The 25,718-nt window shown below is 46.6% G+C and overlaps 1 protein-coding gene across 9 annotated transcripts in view; it reads right to left on the bottom strand.

Moving 5' to 3' along the window:
* The window catches only part of KCNMB2 (potassium calcium-activated channel subfamily M regulatory beta subunit 2), a 278,655-nt gene that overhangs the window by 9,619 nt on the left and 243,318 nt on the right, over positions 1–25,718 (bottom strand). For 2 of the 9 annotated variants that reach the window (XM_088669208.1, XM_035133239.3), the window contains exons 2-4: positions 12,580–12,699; positions 8,041–8,190; positions 2,300–2,495 (exon numbers count right to left, since the gene is read on the bottom strand). In XM_088669208.1, the coding sequence (XP_088525334.1) occupies positions 2,300–2,495; positions 8,041–8,190; positions 12,580–12,699 (466 nt within the window). Of the gene's footprint in view, positions 1–2,299; positions 2,496–8,040; positions 8,212–12,579; positions 12,890–13,026; positions 13,104–25,718 lie in introns of those variants that run through there. The other 7 variants (XM_035133238.3, XM_035133240.3, XM_060274356.2 and 4 more) reach the window with 6 other exon arrangements.

The following is a 25,718-nucleotide window of genomic DNA, read 5'->3' as shown; positions in this document are numbered from 1 at the left end:
GCTGCCTCCCTAGCTGGTTTGGGGGTGGCCTCTGGTTCTGGTCAGGTCAAATAAATCCACCCCTTCCCTCATTTTGTTAGATTCATGCAGGTGGCTTGGAAGGGCCCTCATGTAAATATGTACAAGTGCAATGGTAGAGGCCTGGCTGGAAAGCTTAAAGCCCATTGCTGCTTCTCTGGGAAAAACTTTGGAAGAGTGATCTGAAGTTCACAGCAAGTTATTCTTTGAAGGAGAACTACCTGAAAATGATTTATAGATGGTATTTAATTCCAAACAGACTTGTTAAAATGTATAAGTCCGAATCAGATAAGTGCTGGAGATGTAATGAGGCTTGCATATTTAACATATAGAATAAGAGAACAAGAAGAATTTACATTTAAAGAAGACTGGAAAATGTTTACTGAATATATGAGTGAAAATTGTGTTCATTTAAAAACGCTGGTAGCATTAAGATAAAATAAATTCAACAGTGTAAATAAGTTTTGATGGATGTAACAATGGATTACTGAATGGTTTAGTTCATGTAAAATATGCAGGGATGTATGGTATGCAAAATGAATCATGGAAAGAGAAGAAAGGAAGTCATTGATATTTTAAGGTAGTTTAAATGAATATTATGGTGCTGGAGGAGACTCTTGAGAGTCCCATGGACTACAAGAAGATCAAACCTATCCATTCTGAAGGAGATCAGCCCTGAGTGCTCACTGGAAGGACAGATCGTGAAGCTGAGGCTCCAATACTTTGGCCACCTCATGAGAAGAGAAGAATCCTTGGAAAAGACCCTGATGTTGGGAAAGATTGAGGGCACAAGGAGAAGGGGACGACAGAGGATGAGATGGTTGGACAGTGTTCTCGAAGCTACGAATATGAGTTTGACCAAACTGCGGGAGGCAGTGGAAGACAGGAGTGCCTGGCGTGCTCTGGTCCATGGGGTCACGAAGAGTCGGACACGACTAAACGACTAAACAACAACAACAAAATGAATATTTTGAAATGTAAATTAGAATATCTATCTATCTATCTATCTATCTATCTATCTATCTATCTATCTATCTAAAAAAAAGTGTAGACTTGCACACGCTGGCTGGCTTCTGTTTAAGTACACAATGGGTTCTGGAAGTCTGTACTTAAACTGAAGTGAACTTTCCCATTGAAAGTAATGGAAAGTGGATTAATCCGTTCCAGATGGGTCAGTGCAGTACTTAAACTGAAAGTACTCAAACTGAAGCGTACTTAAACCGAGGTATGACTGTATGTAAATGAAAGAAATGGGTGGCAGTGGCAGGGTGCCGACCCTCAATGGTGCCCACCTGAGAGGTGCCAAAACTGGTTCTTCCTCCTCCCTTGTTTTAGTCTCACAACAATCCTGTAAGGCAGGTGGTGTGGCAACGACTGGCCCAACACACTCAGGCTGTAGATGCTGAAGCTGCTGCAGTGACTGAAGAGCAGCTGTGCTCTCATTGCAAAATGGGTTGAAACAATTGCCTAGAAAGGCCTGGAGCGTCGCAGTGCCTCCGTGTGTGCTTGCTGTGGGGCGGACCTCCTGCTGTGCCAGTGGAACATCACAAAACAGGCTGTTAACCCACGTTTGTTATGCTGGCGTTTGCAATTATACATCTGCCAGCAATTATGGGGATCTAGGCTCTAGTATCTGATTTCACCCTATCTCGGGCAATTAAATCTCTATGTAACAAGGACCGCTGCATCTCTGAGTGCCTGGGTATAGATAATGAATAGATACATTTGCCTGAACATCATCCACGCAGAGTCGAGGGACCTACTGTGCCCCTTTACACAAAGACAGACAAACAGCCATCTGGAGAGATGCACATTATAGAATGGCGCTGTGATGTGCAGGTAATGTGGCATTGATACAGATGTACTTGCTGTCCGGCAGGCAGCGTTCTATACACAAATATATACTCTCTGCATTGTAAAGCTCATTCTCTTTTCAGTATGGAAGGAAATAGGGATGTAGCTTGGCGTCAGAGCACATGTTCTGTATGCCAGAGGCCCCAGGCTCTATCCCTGGCATCCCTTGGCAGTGCTGGGAAAAACTGCAGCCTGGAACCTGGAGAGCTGTTGTCAGTCAGTATAAACTAGGGATGGGGGTCCTGTGGCCCTCTAGATGTTGAAGGACTCCAGTTCCTATCACCTCAAGCCAGCATGGTCAACGGTCAGGATTAATGGGCCTTGCAGTCCAGCAACATTTGGAAGGACCACAGGTTCTCCAGCTCCCCTGCTCAGCAAATAAGTCCGTTTGCACTGAAAATGGATGAGCAATTGGCTTTGTTCTTACCTCAGAATTAATTTTCATTGTCTCTTCTGTGTGGTAAAGCAAGCACTTTTGCCCCGAAGACGATACGTTGACATACACTTGCAAGCACGGGTACTGAGAGGTTTTCAAGCAGTCCGGACCGCAGCTGAACGAGCAGTTGAAGGTTTCTGTGATGGAGATGTTGAGGAGCGTGCACTGTGTCTCTGCTGTCCAAACACTGGCCAGGAAAGAGGGAAAGAGAATTTGGACAGAGAAAAGGCTTAAAAGGTTGGAATACCGCAAAATTCAATGGCCAGATCGCTCACCAGAACAAGATGGTTTGAGCATGTAGCACCATGGGCAGCCAATTAGTTTCTGGGCTGAATTCAAAGTGCTGGTGTTGACCTATTATATATGGCTATACATGGTGACTTAAATAATCTATGGCCTGCTAAAGGGATGGGGTGGGGACTGTTATTACGATTATTTTTTATTATTATGCTGTCTATTACTATTGCAGCTACAAAAATAAATATAAGACGTGTCTTATAATATGAGAAACACGATATTACAGTGGTACCTCGGTTTTCAAATGTAATCCATTCAGGACCAGCCCAGGACATTTAGTAGGGTTGCCATATTCACCAAAGCGAAAATCAAGACAAAATTGTTTAGGGTTTGTGTGTGTGTGTGTGTGTGTGTGTGTGTGTGTGTGTGTGTGTGTGGTGGTGGTCAAAGTTGTTGATGACATTTTGCTGCCCGATTCCCAGGCATGGTCTGGGAAAACCTGAGGCGAACCACAAAATGGCAATTAGATAAGTAGATAAGGCTGAGAAAAGAGCCACCAAAATGAAGTTTTTCTCCCTCCCTAGATGGCTTGAAAAGAGGACTGGGGGAGGACTGGAAAAATTATTGGAGGAGGAGAAGGCTACCAATGGCTTCCAGCCACGATGGTTATGCTCTGCCCTCTGGCAGGTTTCCCACAGGTTAACCACTGTGAGAACAGGATGCTAGACTAGATGGGCCATTATGGGCTTAATCCAGTGGGCTCTTCCTATGTTATTTAATACAATTTTACCAGAATTTCCTCTCTGGGTTTTGTCTGCTTCATTCATTCATTCATTTGTCTGCTTATGACAGGTTTCTGCTAAACATTCACAGGTGTTTGGGATATCTGTCTGTCTCTATCTCTATCTATCTATCTATCTATCTATCTATCTATCTATCTATCTATCTATCATCTCTATCTCTTCAACTGGTTTGGCTTTTAAAAACGATCAAACCCTCCAAGTGTCCCTATTTTCCAGGGACAGTCCCGGATTTACAGAAGCCGTCCCGGTTTCTGATTTGATCTGAAGGAGCGTCTCCACCCCCATCGTTCTGCCCGGACACTGAGGTCCAGCGCCGAGGGTCTTCTGGCGGTTCCCTCGCTACAAGAAGCCAAGTTACAGGGAACCAGGCAGAGGGCCTTCTCGGTAGTGGCACCCACCCTGTGGAATGCCCTCCCACCAGAGGTCAAAGAGAACAACAATTACCAGACCTTTAGAAGGCATCTCAAGGCAGCCCTGTTTAGGGAAGCTTTTAATGTTTGATTTCTGTATTTTAATGTTTTGTTGGAAGCCGCCCAGAGTGGCTGGGGGAACCCGGCCAGATGGGCGGGGTATAAATAAATAAATAAATAAATAAATAAAAAATAATAATAATTATTATCCCAGAATGTCTCGCTTTTCCTTAGGACGTCCCTATTTTCATGTGATAAATGTTGGAGGGTATACAGGTGACGTCTCCCCTTCGCATTAACACCCCGGCACAGCCAGCTTGATATTTATAGTCTTTATTACATATGTACAGGAAACAGCTGCAGTTCAGGGTGATGCGTCTGAACCCATTGAGTCAGATCGGGGAGTGGCTTCCTTCGATTCCCGCACCAACAAAGTAGGTGTGGTAATCGCGTGAGATGTCTTTGATCCTTACATTTCATTTCCCTCCTTGTCTGTGCTGATTTGAAAGCCCCATCCCTTCCAGAGTCTGAGCTCCTTTCCCGAGCCTCTGGGCGGTGGAAGGGCTCTGCAGCATCCCTGAGCCCTTCCTCCTCGTGGCTAATCTCTGCCCACTCTTCCGCTTCCTCTGTCCTTGGGCGGTTGAAGGGCTCCACAGCATCCCCGAGCCCTGCTCTACCTCTTCTGTCACTTGCTCCTCCAAATTCTCCCTGACAGAGGGTATGGCAGGACGTCCCTATTTAATCAGAGAAATGTCGGAGGCTATTTTTCTAGAAAAAGAGTTGCCGGAACTCACCATAACCACCTCCCTTGTTCTCTTATAATGGTAATGGCACCCACCTGAGAGGTGCCAGAACTGGGTTCCGGCTAGTTCCAGCTGCAAAAAAGCCCTGGTTGGTTGGTATGAACTATTCCTCCTAATGCTCAGGGCCGTCTTACCGATAGGTGCTAGGGGTGCAGGGCACCCGGGCGCCAGGCTCTCAGGGGCACCAGGCTGAGAGTCCAGGGTCCTAGAGTTGAGTCTGGGAAAGAGCCCGCCCATCGGTCGGAGCACCGCAGTGGGCACTTCTGCTGTGGGTGGCTCTGCGCCACGAGTTCGGGGGTGACCGAGCCAGCGAGACGCTGAGGCGGCCAGCCAGCTCTGCCCTCCTGCATGCCTGGGACTGGGCAACTGGGGGCAGGCGGGTCTTTGCATCCTAGCACCAGATATGCTTAAGACAGCCCTGCTAATGCTGATGCAAGTCTCCCTGTGCTCAGGTTTGTGTAGCCCAAAACTGCAGGCCATATTACAAATGGCAGCTTCTTGCTCCCTTCTCCCCATAATTTCCGTAACGTTTCCTAAATCATTTCAGCAATGATCTATAGAAACCGTTGTGCCTCAGAAACCTTTAGAGAGAAACCTTGCTAGGAAGCCAGTGGTATTTAAATTCCAAAAACACCCTCTTTTCAGGGATCCTTAATTAGACAGCCCTGCCAATTACAGTTAAGGTCAAATTACTCCTCTGCAATCACTGGTGATGTTGTTAACCCACATGACACTCCAGACTCCTTCCATGAATATCAAAGCATCATACGGTCTGGAAAGTAGCTGAGTCTGACAAGATCCCAGTGAGGTAGAATGTTTTTGTGTGTGTGTGTGGGGGGGTTGTTTTTGACTTTAAAAAGGGGTCAAATAAATCCAACAGGATGGAAACATGTCCTAGGACATGCCTCCATCTGAAGGACAGTCTTCCAACTGAAGCCAGCCTCTATTTGAAGGCCTATCTGGTCCAAGTAATAATTTTGCTCAAAGTGAGACACTCGCCACTTTGTTTGTTTTTAAGATAAAGAACCCCAATAATTTAAGAACCAAAGAAAAGCCTCGCCGGGTCAGGTCAGTGGCCCATCTTGTCCAGCACCCCCATAACACAAGATGCCTATGGGGAGCATGCAAGCAGAAGGGCTGCGGGAAAGATGAAGCAGAAAAAAAGAGCTACAAGAAACACAAGTGATCTCACCCCTAGCAAAATTATTGCTAGGATATGTGGCGAGTGTCTCACTTTGAGCAAAATTATTACATAGATCAGCAGGATTTCCACTTGTGAGGAGGAAGGCATTAGTCTTATACCAGAAGGAAGAAATAACCCCTCAAAGTGCTGTAAAATAGCTTGATCCTTTTTACAAATTAAACTTCCATTTTCCTTCCATTTGAAAGCTTATAGTTTTCTCTAGGCCGCTGATTATTACTGCTGCTCCCTGCTGAATTAGGCCAGGGCTGTGCTTCGTGGTGATAGACGCTCAACGTTTTATGGACTTCAGTGGGACATAGATTAGCCGATAAGGATATTAGTCGAAACCTCATACTGTGAGGGAAAGGCTGTCAAATCTTTTCATTTCTCTGCTGTACCGCTTAATCCAAGGCTAAACAATGACAAAGGAAGGAGATAAAATATATGAGGCTAAATCCCTCCACTAGGAACTGCGTACTGTTCTTGTAGCAAGCTCTGTCCATGTCTCCATTGCTGTGAGGGGTGTTCTGTGCCACTTTTTAAATGAAAACACAACCCTATATTGTAAATGAATTGATGGGTCCTAAGTGATCGAGGCCTGCTCTAGAGTAGCGTAGGAACTGAAGTGATGCTTCATTTTTCATAGGGGGAACACAGTGTAACTGGATACGAAAAGTGCACCCCAGAATGGCAGCCATTTTTCTTCTAGATTTAGTTGTACACTATCAATAAATAAAGTGTCCTGTTTGGCGGTTCAAGGATTTGGTGGCAACCTTCCCAACTCTATATCACAGCAAATGCTTAAAGCTCATAGCCACTCAACTGACACCATCTGTCCCATGGGAAGGAAGAAGAAAGTGAGAGAGGCCTTCTCCAGTTGGACTCATCCCCCTTCGGGCCAACTTGACATTTTATAACATTTGCTTTAATGTTTTAAAAATGTAAACCACCTTGGGTACCTTGGCAGAAAAAGCATATATAAATGCAATGCAATGCAATAATAGAATGTTTGAATGAAGGGCTATTGTGCAAATGATCCATACAGTGTTGAAGAAATGGTGTGACTGCTTCAACACCCACAAAGCTCACACTTCTACAAGTGTCCTCACATGGTCATTTGCCCGAAATTCACATGCCAATTTCACTGTCCAAGTGTCCCTATTTTTCAGGGACATCCCTGATTTAGAGAAGCTGTCCCGGTTTTTGATTTGATGCTGGAAGGTCGAGCTTTTCCTTAGGATGTCCCTGTTTTAATTGGAGAAATGTTGGAGGGTATGGTAGAATGTCCCTATTCTCATTGGGGAAATGTTGGGTAGGGGCATGGAGTCATCCGACCCCCAAGTGTCGGGTCAGCTGGGGCAAGAACGATCCCCAGGCATAATGCAGGAACAAATCCAGCCCATCTCTCCCATCAGCGTTCAGTGTGCAGCTCTAGGGAGTTCCGACAGCCCTTTCCCAACGATTTATTATGGCTCGAGTCTTGGAGACACTCAGTACATATTCAGAGTCCAGCAGAGAAAAAAACGCAGCCAGGCTGAGGTTGTGTACTAAAAGCTACTTTATTAAGCATAAGGCAGAACAAAAGAAAACATGTCTCCTTTCGCTGAGAGAAGTCCGAAGAAAAAAACCAAACGGAAACAGAATACAGCAAACATGATTCCAACAATCTTTTCTGGAATGCATACCACAGGCCTGTGACCTGCACAGTGAGAGGAACAGAAACCTAACATCAAGCTGTCTGAAGGCAATCCTGTACAATGGAACCTCGGTTTTCGAACTTAATCCGTTCCGGAAGACCATTAGGCTTCCGAAATGTTCAAAAACTGAGGATCAATGGGCTGGCTGCAAAGTCAATGTGGCGGGGGGAATGAAAAACACAGCTCAGAAGCATTTGCCTTCTGAAAATCGTTCAAAAACCAGAGCAGTTACTTCTGGGTTTTGAGCATTTGGGAGCTGAAACGTTCCAAAACGGAGGTGTTTGGCAACCGAGGTTTGTCTATATAGGGAAGTTTTTTTAATGTTTAATGTTTTATTATATTTTTTTATATGCCGGAAGCTGCCCAGAGTGGCTGGGGCAACCTAGTAAGGCTTGTGGGGTATAAATAGTAAAATTATCATTATGGAATGGGACCTCCCTGTTTTCACCGGACAAATGTTGGAGGGTATGCCCCACAGCATCTCATACCCATATTACCAGGTAGTTCCACTAGCTCCTTATCCAATTGTTCACCCCTCAGCCTTGATCCTGCCCCTCAAAACAATTTTACTGTGTGTGAGAGAGGGGGAAAGCATTTACCTTTGCATGTATGACCTCAGCAGCGTGATTCCCAGGAGGAAGTACATCATAATCGAGCACACCATCATTGTCAGTCCCAGCAGTATGGCCCGGTCCTCCCCTGCTTTGAGAGCGGTGACTGTTTTCCTTTTGTCCAGCAGATCATGATCCCTGATTTTTTGGTAAATATTTCTGAGGTTGAAAACAATACATTCTTATGTGGAGTTCACACTTAATCAATAAACCCTCTAAAAGGACTGACAGTTCCGCTGCCAGGGTCTGTCTCACGGGAGAGCCGGCTTGTAAGGTTTCCACAGCTGATGTTTCCTAAACAGTTTGCTCGGACCTGGTGGGGGGGGGGGAAGAAATCACCGGCTCCCGAAATGTGCGACAGACATCTGCCGATGAAATGTTTTCAGCTGTAGAGGGGATGATTTGCAGATTGGTTGCAAAGGTGTAAATCACTCACACTAGAGCAATCTCACAGGAGTATCTTGCAAAATGTGTTCTGCGACTGAATGGCAATTGTCAAAGCTGGACCCTGTTTTTCGCATTGCACAAATTTCCTGGCCGCATTACTGAAATGTGATTTAGGTGGGGCTTCCCTTAACCATAGTCTGAAAATCCAAATTGTCCAGAATCTGGTTGCTGAAGTTTTCACTGGTGCCAACAGATTGGCTCATATTTCACTGGTCCTTCATCAACTTGACCAGTTCCTCAATTCACAGTGCTGGTTTTGAGCCCTCAGTGGTTGGCGATCTAAGTATCTTACTGAAGCTCCTCTCTGTGTATCCTCCACCAAAAAGGGGCAAAGCCTTTTTGGTGGTGGCTCCTGGATTGTGAAACAGCCTCCCAGGAGACAATGGCTGCCAGGCCGCATGGTTGCCCACTTGCAAGAGAGCTCTGAAAACTGTTTTATTTTAGTGGGATTTTTTTTAAGTCCTGGCTCTTAATGCTTTTTGAAATTGACTGCTACTTTTTACTCATCCCTGTTTTACTGCTGGGATTTGCTTGATTATTTCATTTTTATGATATGTTAAATCCTTCTGAGCTGCCTTGAGTATATTGTGAACTAGAAGGACAGGATATATAAATTATAGGAATAAAATGATAAGAATAAAATTAAGTGCTTCAAATGTAAAAGAAATAAACAGAAGAGGGATGCAGGAAGTGGCCTTATCCCATTGAACCCCATAGATTGAACCTGGGGCCACGGAGATGCAGGGATGCTGCCAAAAATGTCAACTCCATTTCAGCTATCCCTCCATAATACGTAGTTCAGCTCACCTTGAGTCTTGACAGGGGAAACCTCTGTTGTACAAGTGGGAATGCTTGCACTGATAGGAGGCATTAGCTGGATATTGATGTGGGCATAGCCAAGGATCCACTGGATGCTAACCCTCCCACTCATCCTGTTGGATATAGCCTTAGGATTGCACCTTTCTTGGGCTACCAAGCTAAGAATACGATTTATGCTAGACTGCGTAAGGTGAGCTTAATTTCCTTGTGAGAAGTGATTTAAGCAAGCGTTGCATGGCTATGACTATTTATCAAAATGTATTTAACCGTGATAGCCTGCTATCGAGAATTTGCGCCGTTACCAAATGAGAGCAGGCAGGAAAGGCAACAATTGTCATGCCGTTCTGGAACATTAAGCCAATTGCGAGACATAACTTGTGTCACTCTGTAGACATAAAACAGGCCCAGTGCAGTCAGTCAACAACGTCACTGGAATGTAAACGGGATTTGAAGGGACGGCTGAGAAGCAAGACTGCTAATTGAAAAGGGCCGCAAACGTCTTTCTACAAGGGGGCTATGAGCCATGAAATGCACAGAGGAAAAAGTAATATATATATATATAGAGAGAGAGAGAATAACTGGCAGGTAAGTAGAAGAGAGTATCCATCAACAAGGCCGATGGAAAGCTCAGCTCATGTGTAAAGAGCTGTGGTGGCTTGCTTGGCCCTGGAAAACCAAGCGCTCTCAACCGGAAACCTATTAATTGGTTGTGAAGCACCTTAAAGGCAAAGCCAGCAAGCTGAGGGTCAGCAACTGGCAGCCCTTCAACCAAACCTGGCCCCTTGACCAAAACATAAAATTTGGCCAGCCAGGCAGATGAAGAGCATGCATAGCAGGAGCAGTGGTTCTTGACTATGAGATTTGAGGCCTACCATCCTCTACCTCCTCCTCAGAGTAGTAATATCCCTGTATAATTAAGTCACCTGATAAGCCCTTGTTCTGAGGGTAGCAGCCATATGAAAGTAGGGTAATAGTTATAAGGAGCAGGAGCTTTTCAGCGCTGGCTCCCTGCTTGCCAGTTTTGTTCCTTAAGGAGACTCGCCTTGCTTGTTACCTTTTGGCATTTAGAAGGTTGGTTCTACGACCTGGTTACGTCCCAAAGCGGGCTGAGATAGTTACTGCGTGTGCCTGCTGTTTGCAAGCTGCCTTTTACTGCATGTAGCTGTTTTATTATCTGTTTGACTTTATTGCTGTGTGATTAAATCCATTTTAATGTGTAATTTAGTTGGCAAACTCCCTTGAGGACGCTGCTGGGCCATCAAATAGGATTCAGTATAGCTTTGTGTGGCGCTCTTGTGTGACCAACAAGAAAATCCAACCTGAGGCTGTGTGGATGAAGGCAATGCAGGAAGGAGCAAACTTATTTTCCAAAGCCAAAAGATACCAGGAACATGGAGCAGGTCTTGCCCTTGATCTCCCCCCGCTCAGGTGTCCTCACTATCCTAAATGCAGCATGTGGTTGGGTGAAGAAGAAAGCAATCCTTACTCCAGCCTCTGGATGAATGGCTCCATCGATAGATGAGTGGTGGGAGAAAAGCTAAGGAGATTGTTGGCAAGAACGGGAACTCCACTTTTCTGCCACTCACCATAGCTGATAGGTCATTAGTTAGGAAACAGGGGCCGATACACTCAGCCTTGGTAGTTAGCCGTTATTTGCTGTTACCCAGCCATTACTGGCCACCACCAAACCTTCTGACAGGTGTGCCAGCTATAGGGGGCAGAAGGATTTCTAAGCAGGGGACTGAGCCCCTCCAATATTGACAGGGCCGCCATCCCCTGCCACCTCTGGCACTACTGCCACCACTGGGTGAGCCCTGGCACGCCGGGTGGCAGTAGGAGGGTGACTTTCACCCTCCACATTCCCGGGAAGGTGCTCTGGCGATTCTCAAAGGGACGTCCGTGTGTCCTGGCAGGCCTGACTGGACTGGTGTGTGTGTGTGTGCATGCCGCACTTGTGACGTCATGCATGCGCAACAGGCCCCCCCCCCCCAATGTTGGGCCCAACTTGGTGCGCCTGCCCTCTGACACAGGGGATAGAAGGAAGCAGCCCCTTATTTCATGCAGCAAGATTCTCGCTGCTTCAGAGTGTCTCCAAAACCTGATGAGCAGTGAAAGATTCACTTCACCTGCCCGCCTAGCCCTCCTGGTGTGCCAGAGGACAGAGGAGAGAGGGATGGTGTCTGCATAAAGCAGGGGAAGGGAATTCAAGGGCCACTTTCCCTTCTGGGGGCCACATGACAGTAGTAGGAGGGGCCACAGGCAAAAATGGGTGGAGCAATGAATGCATAGTTTATCTTTGACCGTTAGGGCTAATTTCTACACACACTCTTATACCCTTCTCTGACCTTCATTTGGGCAAGGAAACAGCATTGTCGGAGTTTAAGGCTGCATTCCAGCCAGGAAGAAACACTCTTGGAGGCTACAAAACCAGGCTGGCCAGGAACATGGCTTGGGAGGGAATGTGCCCCCCCCCTCTCTCTCTCTCTGTGTGTGTGTGTGTGTGAGAGAGAGATTTCCCCCCTGAGCCTAAGCTTCCCCATCCCTAACGTATAGTGAGAGCAAGGCCCACTTTGAGTTAGTTCTCTGATAAATTACTGTACTGGTACCATCCAAATTGTGCACTGGCGGATGTTGGCACAGATGTGCTCAGTGTTGGGGGAGGGGAGAGCATTTCACAGGACAACCTCCTTCTACCGAAACCCCACAAAAGTATCTCCCCACAACAAGGACAAAACGTCTCTGAATGGCAGTGGAGAAGCAGATCTGTTTAACTTCTTTTAAGATGCCTCTCTCGGTACTAGTGATATGGCAGGAATGTTCTGTCTCTCTTTTTAAAAGGTAGCAGAAATTTAAAACTTTTTTTAAAAAAAAAACTTTAAAAAAGTGTGTGGAACAGAGGAAGGGAAGGAATATCTTGTTGGCTGGTGATGCCACCAGCACTAGCCAATAGGTGCTTTAGAATGACGCTTGCCCTAGCTAAGGAGGAAAAAACCAGCATAAGGCTGCGTGGGAACCATTAATTTAAAGCACATTTTGACGCATACTGTATATGGAAACGGACCTACTCAAAAGCACACCAAAGAATTTCCAGCACCCTAAGCAAACTAGTTCCCAGGATTGTGTGTGTGTGTGTGTATGTGTGTATGCTTAAATGTATGATGTGTTCATAGCTTCATTCTCCTCCCACCCACCTTTCGGGCTGCAAGTGGGCCTAAAGGAAGCCAATCCTATGTTTCAAAGCAGCCTACAGACGCCACGTACCTTCTCTCATCATGTCTGTACGACGTGGAGCTCCTCCCACTGGTCCAAATGAACATCTTAGAGGATTGGTCTCCGCTGCCTCTCCTTACTGTGGAGGTCCTGGAGGGATGGTGGTAGGACCTAGGAAGTAACAGACAGCCACCATCACCACGTGCTGAGACCCTGATGGGCCCCATCGCATCCCTCAAGCTCAAGCGGCAAATCCTGGTTGGATCGCCCAATGTTTGCAGGCCCTGCTCCGCGTCGAATGGCTTTTAGGTGATTGCAAGTAATGAACTTCCTATTTCCCCTTCCATCCAGCAGGTTCAAGTGACATTAAATTATTATCTTCTCCTTCTTCTCCTGGGCCGTTCTTTCCCCTCCAACTTATATCAGACTTAACAACATCTCATTCTGACGCCTTCTCAAGTGGGGCTTAAAAAAAGGGAAATAATTTGTATAGTAAACCCTGAATATTTCACTTCTCCTGGCTGTTTTTGCAAGCCTTTCTTGCTCCCTGTTGCTTCCTGATGGGAGCCTCTGTTTGCACATTTGCTCTAAGCAACCGTAAGAGTTACAACAATTATGCTGGATCCGCTGTGTATTCTGAATGCACTCATCTGTTACCAAAGCTGCGGTGACGCTTAAGTTGTGCTTAAAGTCCATCTCCTGGATTATGATCCTCTGATTGGCAGCTGTTTGGTGGAGGAGGGAAGTCACAGCAACTTTGACAAGTGCTCCATGACTACTAAAAGGGGAATCTTTTTTCTTAGAAGCCTGAAAGGTGAATGTTAAACACTGTTTCCTTTCAAGTTATTTGCGATTCCCTAGCCACATCTCCATGCCCTCCAACATTTCTGCAATGAAAATAGGGAGGTCCTTTTCCTTAACAATAACAATAATTTTTATTATTTATACCCCACCCATCTGACTGGGTTGTCTGAGCCACTCTGGGTGACTTGGGACATATATGAAAACAGAATAAAACATTTTTAAAAACCTTCCCCATACAGGGCTGCTTTCAGATGACTCAGTGTGTGTGCGTGCGTGGATAACTCCATACCCTTCCACATTTCTCCGATGAAAAGAGGAACGTCCTAAGGAAAAGCGGGGCATTCTGGGATAAAATCAGAAACTGGGGCAGCTTCTGTAAATCTGGGCCTGTCCCTGGAAAGTAGGGAACACTTGGAGGGTCTGGCAGACTGGCAAATAATTAATCTCTTACCTGGTGGCGGTGAGTACGTCAAATGGGGAAAGGGAGGGTAGAAGAGAGGAATATCCATCTCTCTTATGCCCACATCTCGCTTCCCCATAGGGCCTGGGATCCAGGGGGGCTGAGATGTGGCTACCCCAACTATAAACAGAGAAGTCCTTTAAACAGAGGGCTGTCACCCTGAGAGCCATTCAAACACAGGGGTGTCCTCTGTAAAGCCAACCTGGCTATTGTTTCATTCATGATGTCCTACTTGTAAACATCCTACAAGCATCAGGCTGGCTGCCATTGATAATGGCTTTCTGGACTGGATGCACTGTGGTCTGGTCCAGCTACACCTTTCTTATGTTTGGTATCAGGTATCACCACCATCTTAGCGACAGAAGGACCATTTCCCCTTTGCCTGGGCTTGGCTTCAATTAATCCCTATACCCATTCTGCTCTCACTCCCCTAATTTCTTATAATAGTCTCTCTCTCTCTCCCACTCTCTGCTTTGTGCTTCCTTTCATGTCCCCTCTCCTCCCAGCACCTTGTACAACCTCCCACTTGGTGTCTGCCAAGCACAAATCCACCCCCTCTGGAAGCTGAGACTTCTGTGAGTCCTTCCACCACCAAACTGGCAATTTCACACACAGGCTGTGCGCATGATCACAAAGAGCTCTGGCCTCCCAACAAAGGCTCCAAGAGTTCCCAGAATAATTCCAGGACACCTGTCTGTGATGAGAGAGGTGGCTCCACGCTACAGCATTAGAGAAAGCTGTGCTTCAGATGAATTTGAAATGTCAGGTCCTGCTGAGATCCAAAGTGCTGCACTGTAAGGTTCTTTGGATTTCCCAGATGCTGTGAAAATCAGGTCATGCCTGATTATTAGCATTATTATATATATTTTTTGTTTATTTACCACCTTTTCCCCTGACAGGCTCAATAAAATAGGAAGAACAGCTAAAAATATAGAAGAAGAAACAATAATTTTAAACAATTAAACATTATAAGCATTAAAACTATCTGTCTCTATCTATCATCTATCTATCTATCTATCTATCTATCTAGCTATCTATCTATCTATCTATCTATCATCTATTAAAAACATACAGATAATTACAATAAAAGCAGCCCTTTCATTGAAAGCAGTCAGTTCCCAAAAGCCTGTTGGAATAAGAATGTCTTCACCTGCCAGCGGAAGCACAACAAGGAGGAAGCCAATCTAACTTCTCTAGGGAGTTCCAAAGTCTGGGACCAGCCACCAAGAAGGCCCTGTTCTGCATCCCCACCTAGCATGCCTGCAAGGGTGGCAGGATTGAGAGAAGGGCCTCGACTGAAGATCTCAAAACCCAGGCAGCTTCGTATGTGGGAAACCGGTCTTTCAGATAGCTTGGATCTAAACCTATATAGGTTCTGAAGATGATGGCGTAGTAGCTTTGGTTTGATGTGCATAGAGTTTCCAGAGGAAAAGCAGTTCCCATGACTCTTGGATCCCCACTCCAAATGGTTTCCCTGGAACGCTGTTCAGCAGTGGCGGAGCTTCATGCTCTGGCACCGGGGGCGGGGGCAGGGTGCGCCTCCCGGAGGGGCAGGACGCAAGTTCCAGGGCTATGTCGCACCTCCCGGGGGCACGGTGCGCCTCCCGGAGGGGGGGGCGCGCGTTCTGGGGGCATAGCGCGCGTTTTGGGGACGGGTGCTCGCGCTGGCGCCCCTTGGAGCCCGCTGCTCGGGACGGCCCGCCCCCACCGCCCCTATCTTCCTACACCCCTGCTGTTCAGTATCTATGAGAGATTGCCTTGTGCTCCTACTTAGAGCAATGCAATGTTGTAGCAAGGTGACCAAGTAAGGGACAATGACAGCAAATGCTCGGGGAGAGTCCCTTATGAAGGAGAGGGACTTCATTATATTTCACCCCCCCACCCAGTGCCTTCAAGCTGTCCATCTGCGACATCATTAATGCTGCCTGCTTCATTAGCAAGGATGAGCTGCGGCCACCTCCGCCATTTAACACGCAATTACATGCCTAATCTTGTGTAAAATGGTAACACTAATGACATCATCACAGCCGTACCCAAAGGTCAGGCGCATGCAACCTTCTCTCTGGTGCTTCTGTGAGCAGAAAGATCTAAGTGAAAAGGCCTTAACAGGAGCAGTATGGTAGAAATTCTACACGGTCGTCACTGAGCACCTTCTCGCTGGCCCTTCACGACCGAAGATGGACAGCTTCAGAAGTAGCTTGAGACAGCGACGGTGTTGTTATGGCCACAGCTGATCTCCCAGGATTCCTGGGTCAAATACTGGCAGCTGTGGAGGATTACTTCCCTTGCTTTCTGCCTTCTGTGGCCAGCAAAGAAGAAGCTTGTGGGTTCCCTGGGCCTAAAGAATTGGCCTATATCAGGGAAGGGAAAACCTCTGAACCTCCAGATGTGGTTGGATTCTAATTCCCATCATGCCTCAGCCAGCATGGCCAATGATCAGGGATTCTACATTCAGCCTCCTATTTCTGCCACCGTTTCCTCAGGCTCCTGTCTCCAAGAAAATATTTGTGGAAGGAAGGAAGCGGTCGTTCAGATATTCGCAGCATGAGTTGTTTAGGGATTTAAACACTAATGTGAATATCTCGAATTGGGCCTGGAATGGAACTAGCAACCTGCGCAGCTATCTTAAAACAGGGGTTAAAGGTAAAGGGAAAGGGAAAGGACCCCTATCAGTTAAGTCCAGTCGCAAATGACTCTGTCCAGTCGCTTTACTGGCCAAGGGAGCCGACGTTTGTTCACAGACAGTTTTTCCGGGTCATGTGGCCAGCATGACTAAGCCACTACTGGCGAAACCAGAGCAGTGCATGGAAACGCCATTTACCTTCCCGCTGGAGCAGTACCTATTTATCTACTTGCACTTTTTTGGTGTGCTTTTGAACTGCTAGGTTGGCAAGAGCTGGGACCGAGCAACGGGAGCTCACCCCCGTCGTGGGGATGCGAACCGCTGACCTTCCGATCGGCAAGCCCTAGGCTCTGTGGTTTAGACCACAGCGCCACCCACTTATATGAGGTCTAAATGGAAGCCAGTGGAATTTGTTGGTATTGGGATAGTTTTGTATTGAAATGTTGGTGAATTTTCACGTGGATGTGTGAGAACTGAACTTAATACTGACGAAGTGGGAAATTGAGAGAACCGGAAATGGATAGATTTGGCTGGCACCGGGGCAGACTGAGGTTCATGGAGCAATGCTCCATTCATGATAGCCTGGCTAGTGTTTCTTTCCTATCAGTCGCTCTCAGTTAGCTTCATTAACTCTCTAGCCTGTTTCTATACATTGCAGGAGGGATGAACCAAACGATCCACGGGCGGCAGAGCTGCCGCAGGGCCTGCAGGGGATGGGAGGCAATAACAGCAATTACTTTCACACCCACAAGCTTTCCCCACACAGTTGTGATGTCACAAACTTGCAATTGTTATATACGTCAAGAAAAATACCAGGGTGCATCTGGCAATTTCTCTGCTGAAGTTCAACCTGTGCAACGAAACAGGAATAATCGCAACATGTATTTTCAAGAAACTGCAAACACCTGAAATTTCCGGACTCTCCCCATCAGCGCTGCTTGTCAGGCCTCTGACGGATGGGTCCCCAAGCCCCTGCTGCATAGAAAATGCTCTGCTTGCTGAGATGTCCTTTTAACCCAGGTCAGGGTGGGAGAAACTGAAATGTGTTCCTGTTAGAACTCTACAGTGTTTATGTGTCAAAGCTATGACCCGCAAATCAATTATGGAAAGATGCCTGGATTTAAGGAAGATTCACTCCTATTGACTTACTACTGGGAGAACTATAATAGACTTCATATTGCCTTGTCACATATGTTATCTGACATAAAGACTAGCCAACTGTTATCTGCATTGTCTGTAGTCTTTAAGGAAGTTTGTGTGTGATATTCTTGCTGTCACGGTCTGGGCAGGAGAGATATACAATTACCGCTCTGTGGCTGTATATATATGTGTGTATGTATGCGTATACAGTACACACCATCTTGTGCTGCCACTCACAACACTTTTATCAATATATCCATACCGGTACCTCAACTTTTAACCCTCTATCTATCTATCATCTATCTATCTATACACACTTTCCTTTGAATAAGCATATGTACCCAAGGTAGGGATGTCAGAGAATACTGACAAAAACAGCAGAAATTGCTGTTCACGTATCCATGCCATGTGAATCCATGTGATTGGTATTCACTATTGTTGCTTTCAGTCCACAAATGATACATAATTGAAATAAGTGAAAAGGATCTAGGGGTGTTAATAGACCACAAACTTAACCAGGGCCGGCCCTACGGCCAGGCTGGGTGGCGCAGGGCACCACGGCACCGGCCCACCAGGAGGGCGCCGCAAGCTGCGCCCGCCCGCTGGCCGGTCCGCCAGTCCGCCGCGCAGCTGCGCCCACGGCAACCGCACTGTGCCCGCCCGCCCGCCGTGCAGCAGCGCCTGTGGCAGCCGCGCTGTGTGCGTCACCCACCCACCCACCGCGCTGGGAAACGGGGCGGGAGGGCGCTGGAGGGATCTGGTGCACCACGGCGCCAGGGGCGCTTAAGACGGCCCTGAACTTAACATGAGTCAGTGGTGTGATGCAGCAGCAATATTCTAAGAGGCATCAACAGGAGTATAGTCTCCCGATCAAGGGAAGTCACAGCCTTTGTCAGATCACACTGGAGTCCTGTGTCCAGTTCTGGACATCACATTTTAAGAAGGATATTGCCAAGCTGGAATGTGTGCAAAGGAGGGCAACTAAGATGATTAGGCCTTATGAGGAATGGCTGAGGGAATTTGGTATGTTTAGTCTGGATAAGAAAACATGCTTGCTCCGTCCTCCATCTGACAGCCCTTTAGATATTTGATGATGGCTATCATATCTCCTCTGTCATATCTCCTCTATTATATCCCTACCCAGGGAAAGTTTAACACATGTACCCAACTTACTGGACGTGAAACCAAAAGACCTGCAAGCTTGCCAAACAAGACAAAACTGAAATAAAACCAGCTAACTCCCACCCACCCCAACCTCTCAATTCCTAGCTGCAGAAGTTTCCTGTTTACATGTCTGTGTGATCGATGCCTTTTGCAATGCACGGCTAGGAGAAAGAGATCTTGAGATCATTAGATAGTTCACTAGTGTATTACTCAGCGAATGACAGTCGCTCCACAGGTTTTCTGGGGTGATTGCTTTCTCCTTCCAAGGTTAGATGGAAAAGATTAGATCCGCTTGTTAAAAGGACTCCACTTTTTCACATCTGCACACAGCCAAAGAAGGATAAAGGGACCAATATTTGCAGAAAAGTTTCTGCCAAAGAAATTCCTAGTTTGTAAACTGTCTTATAGCTCCTGGGTTGCTTCACTCAGTCATTTAGAACTGCTTTATCTTCTCTGTCTGCATAGGAAAGGACCAGCACTCAGAGCTCATGTTTTACACGAAGAAGACCTCAAATTCTGTCCTCTTGCTGTTATTAAAAACATAATCAGATAGCATGAAATGGGAAGGATCCCCCTCTGGGACCCTGGGGAGCAATTGCCAGTCAGAGTGGATCAGTGACGGGGAGCCTCAAGGCTGTTGATATAATGTGCCCCTCTAGGTCTTTCTCTCTGACTCTTGAGATTCTCCCCAGATGTCAGGAACATCTTATTTCCTTGGCATCTGCTGGGAGGGCATTTCACAGGGCGGGCGCCACCACCAAGAAGGCCCTCTGCCTGGTTCCCTGTAATCCCACTTCTTGCAGTGAGGGAACCGCCAGAAGGCCCTCAGAGCTGGACCTCCATGTCTGGGCAGAACTATGGGGGTGGAGACGCTCCTTCAGGTATACTGGGCTGAGGCTGTTTACGGCTTTAAAGGATCAGCAATAACACTTTGAATTGTGCTCAGAAACGTATTGGGAGCCAATGTAGGTCTTTCAGGACTGGTGTCATATGGTCTTGGTATGCACTCCCCCCCCTATTGTTTGGCCATGACGCATTTTGCAGTGGCAACAGAGGTCACTTCCTCTGGCTGGCTAACAGCACTCAACTGGAATCTCTGCCCCTCTCAACACAGCAATAATTGACACTTCTGCCTGTCACCTCACAACAAACCGTGTTCCTCCCCCCCATCAACAAAGTCCTTTATGCCGTGTCAGTTAGAAATGAGTTGGTATTTACACAGAACATGACATGTTGAATGCTATATTTACCGTCTTGGATGCTCTCCGGGTGATTTGGAAGGTCGGGGCCACATGTAAAAAACGGGGCAGTTTTCTGTTCTGCTACGACCTTCTTCCATAAAAGTCAAATGCCTCCACCAGATTCAAAGGATAAGACGACATTGGAATCTGAGCTCAAGAGTCTTTACACCCCACAAATGGCTCTGGATGAAAGATCCTTTATCATATTTCCTTCTGTCTATCCCTGTTTGCCATATCATGGGAATAGGTCAGTAGGTTAGTGATACAGCTGTTGTTTTGCATGTAGACAGTCCAAGCCTCAATCAATGGCATCTCCAGGTAGGATTGGGGACCACTCCAGATGTCCTTTTTATTGTGCATTCTAGATGATTTGTTCCAGTGGCGTAGCATCGGTTGCTGGGGCCTGGGGCAGATGGGCATCTGCTGGCAGGGAGGGGGAGACACCAGTCCATCCCATCCTGGCCCTCACTGCTGATGCTACCAGAGCACCCCACTCTCACCAGAGCAAAGCGGGGCCGTTCTGAGCCACCTGCCAGCCTGCGCATAGGGGATCCTGGCTGGCTAACGCATCCCTTGGCGGGCAAAGAGAAGCACTGGGCCAGGCCATGCAGATGTGGCCTGCTTCATACCCCCTCAAAAATTGTGTGCCTGGGGCCACACCCCTGACTTGTTCTTATAATGCTATCGGGCCAGTCCAATGCCATCCTGTTTGCACTTGCAGAGGTTTTGGGCCAATCATTGGGGAACTTTGCGTAGCAATTTGGGGCAGGCTAAGGAGAAGAAAAGGAAGTCCTGTTGCATAAGCTGAATCGAATTGGATGCAACCCCGTGTTTAGTATTTTACATAACCTGTTTTTCCTTTAAAAAAGAAAAGGTATACTGTTTAATTTTCCAGCAGCCATCTTAGAACATGTTATAAACACTTACATAAGGGAAATATAAATTGAGATCCCCCCCTACAAAAAATCAAATTAGGATATTTTCCTGGTGTGTTTAAGCTGCAGTTTTTAGATGCAATGCACCCAGTCATCCTCCTCCTCTACCTTTTTGGGTCTCTAGGGTCCAAAGCAGAAGATCCAAGCTGTTGAACTCATTTTCTTGATGGTGTGTTACTGACTAACATTACGGTATATACATGTTACTCATCAAGTAACAATACACAGAGGAGGAAAATGAACAGGAGGGAGATATAAGGGAGAAAAAGATGCTTCCCCCCCATAATCTATAAAGCCTATAAAAATGTAGGCATTGCGTGTGCAGAGGTCACAGCCTTTCTCCATAAATGCTGAACTGTAATGTAACAAATTTGGCCACAACGTTCCATGCCCATCAGGGAGGGATCTGGCATAATTCCCCCCCCAAAAGCAAACCTTTCATACCTAAAATAAAGATTAAACACAAAAAAAATGGCACCCAAATTAGACGTCACCAGCAGAAGCTCTGAAGACTCCAGCAACATCCAATAGAAAGGCAGATCGCCCACTGCTGCCTCAAAAGCTGCACCACCAGATGACATCACAAAATTCCACAGCAACCAACTGAAAACAGGCCTTTTTCAGCAACAAGGCCCAACCAACTGAAAACAGACCTTTTGCAGCAACAAGGCCCAACATTGCCAAGTGGAGGTAGGGGCCTGCCTGGGGTGGGGGGGGGGGCGGCGAAGAATAGGGGGCAGGGATAGGTAATGGGTCAGAACAGGGTGGGGGAGACACAGGGATGAAACCTGCTCTCTCCACAGTATCTCGCCTCAGCTTTGCAGACTAGGCTGAGTGGATTTAGGGGCCTGCCTGGGTGGGGGATGGGGGCCCCCCGAATCAACTGAATATGGGCCTTTTACAGGGCTGTGCCTTTGGGTAGAATGTATGTTATTTCACATAACACACATGGGTAGGGGAGTCAGGGTTGGGACAGGGCAAAATTTTACAGAACACGTGCATTGGGGAAATGATTGTGTGCAAAATGAACGCGTCACAGGGATAACCTGGGGGGGGGGGTTGGATGGAGGAGAGGAGGGAAATCACAGGGTACAAGCCGGGGTGGGGGGGGGAGAGGGGGCATAATAGGTCATGGATCAGGACAGAGTTGGGGGATTCACAGGCATGAGGGAGGAATCACAGGGATAAGCCGGGTGGGGGTGGGGGGAGGAGTGGGGAATCACAGGGATACATTATGGATCAGCACAGGGTAGGGGAAATCACACAAATAACCCACAGCAACGCGTGGCAGGGCCAGCTGGTCTTTTTATAAATCTATAAAAACTATTGTTTACCAGAGAAGCAGCAATGCACGCAGCAGGATAATATGGTAGAGTCCTGAGGTGATAGAATGGACTTAAAAACAACAACACCATGGGAGAACATTTGAAAACTTGATCCTTTAGCTGCAGTTTGAAGCGGTACAGTCCATTCTGTCCTCTCAGGACTCTGCCATCTCATTCTGCTTCAATAAAAAACTTCATTCCGCATCATAATCTAACTGCCTCTTTAAGTTTTCCCCTCAGCCACAAGAAACAACAAGCACAGGCAGAACCAATACACACAGTGAGAACTTGAATTATCTGGAATGATTTGATTTTTCAAACCAACCCTTGGATCAGCTTTAAAGAGGCCTGGGAATGAGCATGGCAGCAATTACGATTCTGTGGCGTAATTTATGAATGGGAAACAGTCACCGCCCACAGTGGAGACATTGAAATATAAATGTGCCTCTGTTGTGTCTCTGTGTTGCAGATGCTCAGAAATATGATTTTTTTAAAAAAAAATGAAGAGAGAGAAAGAGGATGACGGAAAACAGAAAACATCGTATGTTGCCTCAGGGCTACTTCTTTTATTACCTAATTGTCGCTATTGTTGGTTTCATTTTGCTCATTGAGACGCAGCAGTTCAGTGCTAATGGCCTAGTAAATTGTTGGTTGATGAGGTCCCCCAGATTTGTTTCCCCCCAATTCAATGTGTATTTTCAAGAATAAAAAGAAAAGTAAAGTAAAGTGAAGGAAGCTGATGACAGGATCCATATTCTTGGCCTTTAGAATGCCTTAGCTTTTCACATAATTGGGCCTGACCCACATGTTGGGCAGGTGGGACGTTTGTCCAATACTCCAGTCCTATAAGGGGTGTTGTGTGGCCAGCTGTCAGCGGGCTCCTTCAGACGATCTGTTTATTGAGAATTTGCTTGCAGAAAGCTTATGCAGCAGAGGTTAGACTATGCCCCGTCCTTGTTGAGTATTTGTTCTGATTGGCTTGCTTACAACAATCATAAAAAAATAAGAAAAGTCTGCATGATGAGACCAATGGCCCAATCTTTTCTTATGTTCTTAGATAAAATACAGATAAGATCAACAAAAAGCCAAAAATTTGAAGAATAATGTGCAATGAAAAATTCCTAAAATGCTCATCCAGTGAGACAGGAAAAAGGAATCAAAATGTCTTAGCCTGGTGCCTAAAAACGGGGAAGGATGGTACAGGTACACTGAAGCATTCCTCAAAACAGGAGCCCCCCCCTTATAAAAATTGAATGTGTTCTGGGCCTCACACAGCAGCCCCATCAAAACGACTTACTTCTAGGGTTGCCTATTTGTTTAATTTCCAAGCAAAGGGTCTGCTGGTTTCTCTTTAAGGTTTCCAGACTCAAAAGAGAGCAGGGCAATTAAAGGCACAGGAGTCCTGTCCTCTATTGAGTCTGGCAACCCTACTTACTTCTCCTGCTCAACAATACGTCCACCTCCTTTTGTCTCCACAAATTTGACAAAACATTCTCTTTCCCACTTGGCACTCAGCAGTGATATGTATGATTTCCAGCCATGCACAGTGCAAACGATATCCATTTCAGACACTTGGCAACAAGGACATTAGAGTGGAAATTATTTGTTATTTTAGGAAGAAAGGAAGGGGCGGACCTCAGAGAGATTATCTTGTGACTTGAAGCACAGTCCCGGCCGGGAGATAGTGGAGAGGCATGATCTGGGATAATCACTCACTCATTCACAAAAAGGCAGCTAGAGGTGGAACAAGGACAGAAGCTTACTTGCTTGATCTCCTGCAAACCAACATAGGATATGCATAGAGAATGTAAAGCCAGTGATAAGCTGTTTTGCCAGGGTTCACAGAATGGCTTTCACACATTCAGTGATCCTTGGCTTTGTAATTAACTTTACATGCAAGGCAAAAGCTGGTTTAACCCCCAGTCTAGCATACCCTCCAACATTTATCCGATGAAAATAGAGATGTCCCATCCCATAATGATAATTTTACTATTTATACCCCACACATCTTACTGGGTTGTCCCAGCCACTCTGGGCAGATTCCAACATATATAAAAGCACAACAAAGCATTAAATGTTGAAAAAACTTCCCTATACAGGATTGCCTTCAGACGGCTTGGGGGGGGGGGTCGTCAGATAACTCCATACCCTCCAACATTTATCCAATGAAAATAGGGACCTCCTAAGGAAAAGTGGGACATTCCTGGATCTAATCAGCAACCAGGATGGCTTCTCTAAACCAGGGACACCCCTGGAAAAATAGGGACACTTGGAGGGTCTGGTCTTGCTGCTTTCCTTGCATACACCCAGCAGGCTGTCTACATTATTATTATTTTTAAAAATTGCAGCCACCAATATATCTTTGCAAACTGAATTAGCAAACATTTAAAAAGTTGCATTGTTTCTCTAGGGATTGATGTTGGGATTATTATTGTTATTACTATTTTGGAGGGCCTTTGCACAGCCCATTTGACCACCGCCACCATTGCCATGATACTCCTGCTTTTTTACGACCGCTGGGTGGTGACCCCACTGGGCCCGGTAATTCAGTCAGGGAAAAAGGGAAGCAGACTATGTTGAGGGCACCTTTTTTAGCCCCTCCACCTTTTCAGGGTGAGCAGAGTGGATCCTAAAAAGGGCTGCTCAGTCAACTGAGTCAGAACGACTGAATCTCTATCCACTGCCCATTTGCCAGTTCATGACTAGGGGCTTCCAGATTTCACGATCCTGCCGCCGTTACCATTTGCCAATCGCCATGGGACTTTTGGAGTTTGGGTTTGGGATGGGTTTTTGGAAGACACCTGTGCATGAATTTGTTTTATGTTTGTAGATCAGTGCACGCTGACCAACACACAGTCTTCACAGTAAGGCTCTGTTCCGATGGCCGTTGTAACATACCGCTTGTTATCACCCGCCTGTTCTGCCATTGAGGACTACTTGGATCATTTTTTGTCTAGCTCCTTCCCTTTGACCTTACCGCCTTGGGTGACCCTGCTGGGAGTACGAGATTCCCGACAGCTTCGCTCACAAGGGTCATAGGAACATGCAAGCCCACCCACCACGACAAGGTGACGATCCAGCAAGTGAGGCACTCCTCTACCTTCATTCATTCAGGACACAGCACCTTCCTCAGCGTGTCTGTGCCAGTTACGCTGCTGTGAGCACTCCAGAGCTGCGAGACAAGCAATCAGAACAGCTCGCTCGCTGTGCCCGGGAACGGCACGTAGGCCAGCTGCCACCCAATAACTGCTGAGCGACATCAACCATCAGGATTGAGGCTTCTCAAGCTGCCAAATATGAGGCTAGAAATGAGTCCCCTGTCACTAGAACGGCCATCAGCATTTTTTTTGAAACCGGAAAGAGGTTCCTTTTCTCTTTTTTAACTTGTTGTCATTTCAGGTGTGAGATAAACCTCTTGCTGTCCATTCGTTTGGAAGAAAATGTCATCATGCAAATCAGGCCAGCAGAGGTTGTGAAGCACTGAGCCCAAAGTGGATA

The sequence above is a fragment of the Zootoca vivipara genome, chromosome 5 (assembly GCF_965207765.1).
Source record: "Zootoca vivipara chromosome 5, rZooViv2.hap1.1, whole genome shotgun sequence".
NCBI lineage: Eukaryota > Metazoa > Chordata > Lepidosauria > Squamata > Lacertidae > Zootoca > Zootoca vivipara.
The sequence above is the reverse complement of the archived record's forward strand: the minus strand, read 5'-3'. Positions and strand labels throughout refer to the sequence as shown.